This window comes from Fringilla coelebs (genome assembly GCF_963513975.1).
Source record: "Fringilla coelebs genome assembly, chromosome: 16".
Taxonomy (NCBI): domain Eukaryota; kingdom Metazoa; phylum Chordata; class Aves; order Passeriformes; family Fringillidae; genus Fringilla; species Fringilla coelebs.
The window spans coordinates 1,731,926-1,740,265 of NC_140042.1; the positions used below are offsets into that span (position 1 = coordinate 1,731,926).

The 8,340-nt window shown below is 48.8% G+C and overlaps 1 protein-coding gene across 3 annotated transcripts in view; it reads right to left on the minus strand.

Annotated features, from left to right (window-relative positions):
• LMF1 (lipase maturation factor 1) overlaps positions 1–7,522 on the minus strand; it is a 134,163-nt gene extending 126,641 nt beyond the window's left edge. For all 3 annotated transcript variants that reach the window (XM_084216176.1, XM_084216175.1, XM_084216174.1), the window contains exon 1: positions 7,232–7,522. In XM_084216176.1, coding sequence (XP_084072302.1) covers positions 7,232–7,382 — 151 coding nt within the window. In that variant the 5' untranslated portion in view covers positions 7,383–7,522. The remainder of the gene's footprint in view (positions 1–7,231) is intronic.
• Positions 7,523–8,340: the final 818 nt, after the last annotated feature.

The window sequence follows — 8,340 nt, forward strand, 5'->3', positions numbered from 1 at the left end:
TGGCTCTTCCCAAAACATCACACTGTGATACAAAACATCACTTCCCTGGCAAGGCCTGCTCAGGAGAGCAAATGTGAATGATGGAGCTGAGCCCCAGCACTCACCAGCTCTGCCCATGCTCCTTCCCAAGTCACCAATGGCTCCAAAGCCCTCACGGGGTCACTGCACAGTCTGACAGACCCCAGTGGGGTTTGCTTTGGTCAAATCCTGCCAGGGCCATGAGCAGGTGCTGAGGTGGCAGCTTTGGGAATCCCACTGGGAGCTGCTCCTTGGGCTGGACACTGAGGCCAGGGAAAGGGGAAAATGGGATCAGAGCCCAGGCCGAGCATCCCTGCACTGGGATGAGCCCCAGCAGCAGGAGCACAGCTGGACACTGATGGGAAACCCTGGGAGCAGGAAACCCCTGGACACATCCAGGACCCAGAACAAGGGAGAATCACCTCCTGAGCACTGCTGTGATCCTGCTGCTACCAGCAAAAAAGTTCTGCAGGTAAAATCCCAGGAAAACAGGATGTCAGGAATTGGTTGATTAAAAGAGGAATCCTTTAATTGCATTAAATAGCATTTTTTAGTAAATGCATACAAACATATGCATTTATAGTGCATATAATATATATGCCATATAAATGCATATATATTGCATATGTAATATTTTATATAGATGTAATGTATTTAGGCACTATAAATATTGCATAATTTTAATTGCATTAATGGATCTCTCTGGGGCTGGCCCCTGCAGACTGGGATTGCCCAGTGCCACCTGCACTCACCTCACCCCGGACCAGCAACCTCCCAGATTCCAGCCATGGACCAGCTCCTGCTGCCCACCCACTCCAAACCCCAGCTGAGCAGACCCCACTGGGACCTCTCAAGGGCTGCTCCCACCCCAACCCCAACCCAGGGCAAGGAGGGGAAAGCCTTCCTCACACTGAGAGGGGGGAACATTCAGTGATTCATTTCTGCCATCAGCCACGATTCAATTTCCATCTCTCCCCCCAAATATGGTTCTCATTAGCTTCATTAGCCCCCAGTTGTGCTGCAAGGCAGCGGTGTCACATGGAATTAATCTTTGTTTTCATTAATGTGTCATCCCCAGCGCTCAGGGCTGCTCGCAGCATTCTTTGAAACCGATCCATTCCCTCTCTTCTGGGCGGGGAGGAAGTGCCAAAAAGCAGCTTCCTGGGCAGGAAGGATGACCCCCTGAGATCCTGCAACTCTGGCTTGATGTTTGCAGAGATCATCTTTTCTTGCTGGGGACAGAGGGAGGGCAGCTCCGAGCAAAAGGGATGCGAGGCTGAGATAACAAAGAAATTCCTGAGCTTCCCTGCCAAGGCCTGATTAAGGAATAAGATATTCTAACTTTTCTAGGTGATGTTTTTGGGGTATTTTGGAGAGCTGGGAAAATAAAGCCAGGCTGCAAAAAGGGTTCTATTTACAAGGCTCTAAAAACCTCCAATTTAGCAAAAGGCACCAAGGTGATTTGGTTAATGAGATTTATCCAAAGATATTTCTTTTTAACACACAAAAGTGGACACTGGATTCAGGCACAGCAGGAATTTCTGCTTCCACTTCCAACCTGAATGGAAAGCTGGTCTCAGTTAAGAATTACAGCCCCTCAGTACAAGCTTGTATCACTTCCAGACATGATAAAGCAGGATAGAGACTGATGGGAAGCCCTTGCCAAGGTCACTCTGTCAAGCACAGCTGCCACATCCATTCCTGCCTGTGCTGTGATCCCTGAGAACTTCCCACGTGTCCTGATAAAACCCAGGACACCCAGGTTGCCTTTCCTTTCTTCACAGCCCCTGAGTTTTCAGACACCTTACTGGGGGATAAAAGCAAATTTATCCCAGAATTACTCAGTCATTTTAGAAGTGCATTAGTGATTCTGGTACAAAAACGGATTTGATTCCTGCTGGAAGCCTTTCCTCCAGAGCTTGTCCTGCTCATTCCCACAAATGCAATCCCACAGGGAGTGACACCCCTTTTTAAAAAAAAAGCTTTCCTGAATTATCCAAATTGCGTAAAAATCCACTGATTCCTGCTGCCTTGGGCTGCTGGGAGCTCCAAGGGGAATTTTTCATGTGCTGCTCACAGAGGAAACCCCAGGATGGACAGAGGGATGAAACTGGGAGGGGGTGGAATGGGATCATCCTTAAATTCCCTTCCAACCCCAACCACTGCAGGATGATCCTATCCAGGCTCTTGTGCCCTCACCATCAAAGGGTCACAAACAAAAGTGCTTAAAAATGGGAGTGTTTTGCCAAATCCAGCCCTGATTCACACCCTGGCAGCTTTACAACCAGGAGTAAGGAACTCGAAGACCTGCCTGCAGCCTTTACCAGGCTGAACCACTCTGGACAAAGCACCTAAAATCTCAGAAGCCCAAGGTGTAGAAAATTAGAGGAAAAGGCACTGGAAGAGGTTCAGTGAATGGCCACTCACATGCTCATGGAGAGGGAAAACACTCCCTGAGCATCTCCTGAGCCCCACTGGAGCTCAGCCTGACCCAGCCCTCAGCTCACCCTGATTAAATCTTGCACGGTTCAAGTGCTTTTTAATGAGAATAAGCCCCACAAACCCTCCAGCACACTCCAGCCCTTCCTCTTTCTCTGCTGCAGATGAACTCCTGAGGACACTCATTTAATTGCAATTAAATCACCTGCCTCAAAGCTAAGCCTGCCTGACCTGCTGCACACTTGGCCTTCCAAACTATCCTTTAATGTGAAACTTCCAAGCTGTTCTCTTCCAGCAGCTAAAGGTGAAAAACCACCAGGAACTTGGGAGCAGAAACTGAGGCATCTCCTCCACTCTGAGCAAGTTTTTGGGCTTCAAAGGGCACATTTTATATTCCTTGCAGGATAAAAAAGAGCTACCTGGCCCTTCTCTGCCCCCCCCAAATCCCTGCCTGGCCCTTCTCTGGCCCCCCAGATCTCTGCTGCACCACCCTTTTCCACATGGGAAGAACTCACCAAAAAGAGCCTTGCAGCCACTTCATGCTATAACATTTTATTTATTGCCTTGTTTAACTTATTCCCTTGAGCTCCTGCAACTCAACCAGAATCTAGAAGGAACATAAAGGCAACAGGACTTAAAAATTTAAATTCCCACCATCCCAGCTTTTTTTTCCCATTTTTTAATCTGTGCTGTCTAACAATGGGCAATGACCTTTGGGAACACAATAGCCCAGGGGAAGGAAGGGTTTTCAGATGCCAGTTGGAAAAGCTGGAAGGAAGGAAACAACAGGAGAAGAAGCAGGAGATCAGTGGCAGAGTAGCTGAAAAGTTTGTTTCTATAAGAAAATGTAATAGCTCTCTGGAGACACCTTACTGGGGGATAAAGTGAATTTATCCCAGAATTACTCAGTCATTTTAGAAGTGCATTAGTGATTCTGGAACAAAAACTGATTTAATTCCTGCTGGAAGTCTCTCCCCCAGAGCTTGTCCTGCTCATCCCCACAAACACAATCCCACAGGGAGTGACACCACAAATGGAGCCTTCCTGGGGTCACCTGCAACAAGGATTTTGATTAAACCAACCAAGCTTTTCCCATATTCTTGTTTAAATGGATGAAAACCCATGATAGGAATATTCAGGAGGAAGTAGAGAAAAAGGCAAAGCCATTTGTGTGGGACTAGTGGAGCTGCACTCTGGGCAAGCTGCAAAATGGATGTTGGGCTACAAGGAATTCCCACAAAAATCTTTTTAAAACATCTTTAAACAGCTTCTATTCAACTCAAACTGACTATCATTTTAGTCTCTTTTTACTACTGCAAACATGACAGGAATAATCAAGGTTAAAATGAACATAATGATTCAGCACTTCACCCAACAGGTCAGATATTAAATATTCCTCTGCCCTGGCAGATTTTGAACTTCTTGACAGTCTCCTACTTCAAAAGGAAAAAGTTCAAAGTGGCAGATGGGGAAAAAAGAAAAAAAAAAAAATCCAGTATTTTAAGGCAGACACACTGAGCTTCTGATGGAAGTGTGACACCATCACATGGGTGGCCTTGACCCCAAACACATCCAGATTTAGTCTGCCCAGACCCACAGCTGGTTTGGGAAACCCAGAATGACAAAACCCACCGCATTTCAAGGTGGAAAGCACTGGCAATCTCCACCCCACACTTTCCAGGAACCAAAAGAAATCAATTTCTCTGCAAGGTCAATCACTGTGAGAACCACCAAAGTGCATCTTATTTCAGGCTGCTGAGAGTCAAGGACAATAAACTGGCAAAGCCAAGGGCCACAAGCTGGGCCTGGTTCTTGGGATTTTAGGCTGCCCAAACACTCCTTATCCTGCAAACAGCTCAGAGGGAGTTTTTTGGGGGGTTTCAGACCCTCCAAGCCCTCAGCTGTGCTGTCCCCAGGCCTGTGGATATTCCCCAGCTGCCAGGTGGGGCCAGGGCAGGCAGGGAACGTGTCCTGCCCTTCAAAGGCCACACTCTGCTCATCTGAAGCTTCCCCTGGCTGAGCCCAAGCCAGCTGGGCAGCAGTTGAAAGAGCTGCTCCTTCAGCAGCCCAAAACAAATAGGGACATTTAAAATTAAAATAGACAAAAGGGCGATAAAAGGAATAAATTGTCCCTCTCTGGCCTAGAGAAGAGAGCTCTATTCCTGCTGATCCTGCTGGATCTCCCCTGGAGGGGCTTCCCAGGGAGGCTCAGCAGAGGATTTTGGTGGATGGGGAGAGCTCACAGGGGTGGGTCACAGGAGCCCAGGCTGGCCAGTGGATAGGGACAGCAGGTCTGCACAAAAAAAAGAAAAAAAAAAATCAAAACAGTGTTTTTCTTTTGAGCCACAAAGAATTTTTTTTTCTTATATATTTGGGCCACAGGAGGAATTTCCTGCTCATTTCAGAGACCTCTCTGCTGAGCTGCCTCACCGCTCCAGCCAGGAATGCCAGGCATTGTCCTTCCCACTTCAGGAGAGCTGTGCTCTCTTGCAGGTGCTCTGGAGAAGCAACAGAACCCATCAAAACCTCTCAACCTGCCCCAAACTGGGAGCAAAACAATCACTGCACCATATAACCCCAACTAGAAACCACTGTGAGAAGGAGTTGTAAAGCCAGCCTTGGTTTCAAGGCAAATAATGCAGATTTTTGGCACTCTGAGCTCCTTCCTTTGCAGCAGCACAACTCCTGAAGGACAGGGAGCATTGAGTGAGCCCTGCTTTGTTTCTTCCTCTGTGTCTCCCTGCACTAGAAGCAGCCAGCACCCCTCTATCCAGGGAATTCCATGTCACACTGCAGGCAGCACAGGAATAATCTGGGTTTGACCCATTCCAGAGGATCTGATGGAAAATGAGCCCACAGCCGAACGAGCTGGGCTGCCTGGAGTCTTCTCCCTCAGCCTTTCCCAAGAACCACCTAATTTTCTGTTTAACACTGAAATTAAGGAGAAAAGCTGAGGGAACACCTCTAATCCCCCCTTTCCTCTTACCCCTGCCCCCTTGGTGAGTTTTTGTTGTACACCAGGCTAAACTGCATCCCCCGAATCTCAAGGAGCAAAGGAGGAGGGGGAAAAAAATCCATCATTATCTCAATTATCAGGAGTCAATTCCTTTCAAGCACAACAGGCTCCAGGTGCATTCCTGCCAGGATCATTGTCCTGGAGCTGGGAGGGGACCCCAGCACTCATCCCTGAGCTTCCCCCTGCTCAGGAACTGGGGTTTGGATAAGGGCTGGTGAGGAGAGGAAAAGGCTCCTCACTGTAACCCCCATCCTTTGCCTCTTCCTTAAAAAAGGTGCCAAAACAGCCACTCAGAGCTCAGCAGGCACAACTGGAATTAGTTTGGGAAAACCTCAAGAGTTCTGCAGGACTGTCAGAGAATCCAGCACCCCCCTGCCAGGAAAATGGGAGCAGAGGAGCAGCACAGCACCCACTGCTCCAAGACATGGAAAAAACCCACATTCCAGGTGAGTAGTTTTTTTTTTTAATAAAACTACAAGAGCTCTACAGCACAGCACCAGCACAGGGAGCACTCCAGAGAGCTGTGGGCACTAATGAAGAGAGCCTGTCTTAATTATCCCACTGCTCCAGGAATTAACAGCTCAAACCTCCAGCCCTGGAGTCACTGCAGCTCCAGAGCTCAGCCTCAAAACCATGTAGCTTCAGGGGGAGGCTGCTGGGATTTTTTCTTTCTCCCCTCTGAACAGAAACACAAGGAGGAAGAAGTCAAGGATCACAGCCAAGTTTTGCTCCTGTATCCCTGGAAGCCAGAGCAGGAGGATGCTTGAATTCCTGCCCTTTTACATTAAAATATCTAGAAAATAGACAAGAAACTCTGGAATAATTTAGGAACAGGCAATGGAAAGCCATCCACTGAGTTATTTGTCCAACTCTGTGGCTTGGTCTCTCAGCTTTAAGTTGGTGCTGAGTTAAGAGCTCAGAGAATGGAGCTTTTCAGAGGCTGCTCTCCTTCACCCACTGACATTCCAGCTGGAGTAGGATGGGAATGAATGGGGCAGCACATGCAAATCCTTAAAATCAAACCCACTGAGCCCATCTGTGGGAAAGGTGCCCTGTTGTAAAGCCAGAACATTTAGGAAGAATCTCCCTGGGCACCTCTTGATGGCAGAAGCTTTTCCCTCAGCTGCAGGCAGAGGCACCTCAGGAGGTGACCTGATGAAATTTGGTGTTTTCATCCTCTTCCAAACAATGTATTTGGGGCCTGAACAAGAGCAAGGACAAGCCAAACCCTTTACTGTATCACCACAGCCCTCCCCTGCAGCAGGGTGATTTACAGGAGTCAGGGTTTCCCCTTTTCCCCCACAAACTTTCTGTACTTAGTGTGAAACACAGAACTGCAGCTCTCTCCTGGACAGAGCTCAAAACTGAGAAACCACCCTAAAAGCAATGATTGAGGGAATTCCCTTCAACAGCCATGAGGGGAAGCACAGCACAGCTGGGATAACACAGTGTGGAATGCCATGGAATCATGGAAGGCCATGGAATCATGGAATAAAGATCATCAAATCCCACCCTGCCTCAATGAGCACAGGAGAACTCAGGGCAGATTTCCCAGGTGAGACAGAGCTGGCACATTGCCATCAATCATTTGTGTCCATAAATCATTCCTGCCAGGTGCTGTCCTTATCTCACATGCCCTTATTCCTACATGGATAATCTGGTGAGGAGCAATCACAAATTAGACTGGAAATCCAACCTGCACCAGGAAAAATCAACGTGTACCACAAACAGCAGGAGGGAAAAGCAGAGCAGAGGGACTGAGAACCCACCAGATCTGTCCAACGTTGACCAGGGAGAGGTAGAGGAGCCACAGCAGGAACATGAGGACCATGTTGGCACAGCCAGTCAGCAGCACAAAGGCTGCCACTGCCAGGCCAGCCAGGGCCAGGCAATCCAAGGTGCTGTCCATGGAAGACCAGTCCAGGAACCAGATAAGAGTGGGGGCATAGCTCAGGGCATCCAGGCCAACCTTCCCCTTGAAGTATTTCTTGACATCCTGCAGGTAGATCTTGCAGGGGAGCAGTCCCTTGTCTCCTATCAGCTGCTTGTTCTGCTGGAAGGCCACCAGGAAGGCCACAACTGCAGGGGGAAAAAAGAGAGGGAAAAACTGTGTGAGGGATCACCCAAAGTGATGAGGATTGGAATCCAGAGCTAGAGAAGTCATTCTTGGAAGGAATTTATTCCCAAGTCCTTATGCCCATTAAAATCCAACACAGTCACTACAGTGCCCAACAAAAGGTTCCCTGGGTTGCACCTGGAGGATCTTTAAGGTCCCTCCCAACCCAAACCAGTCCAGGACTCTGTGGTTTCTATGAACCACAATGCAGCAGACAAAGGAATTCCATAAATCCTTCTTGGCTTTGGAGAAGAACAGATCTCCCCCTTTATGTAACATTACCTGGGCATCTACCAAGTACCAGAATCTTTTCCTTATTTTGAAAACACCTCATAGATCAGAATATTGTTAACAGGACAGCTTAAACTCATCTACACCATTAACGAGGTGCTCATAGAATCCCAGGATGGTTTGGGCTGGAAGGGACCTTAGAGATCCTCTCATCCCACCCCTGCCTGGGCAGGGACACCTCCCACTGTCCCAGGCTGCTCCAGCCTGGCCTTGGGCACTGCCAGGGATCCAGGGCCTGCCCACCCTCCCAGGGAACAATTCCTAATTCCCAACACCCCATCCATCCCTGCCCTCTGGCAGTGGGAGCCATTCCCTGTGTCCTGTCCCTCCATCCCTTGTCCCCAGTCCCACTCCAGCTCTCCCAGAGCCCCTTCAGGCCCTGCCAGGGGCTCTGAGCTCTCCCTGGAGCCTTCTCCTCTCCAGGAGAGCAACCCCAGCTCTTCCAGCCTTGGAGCAGCTC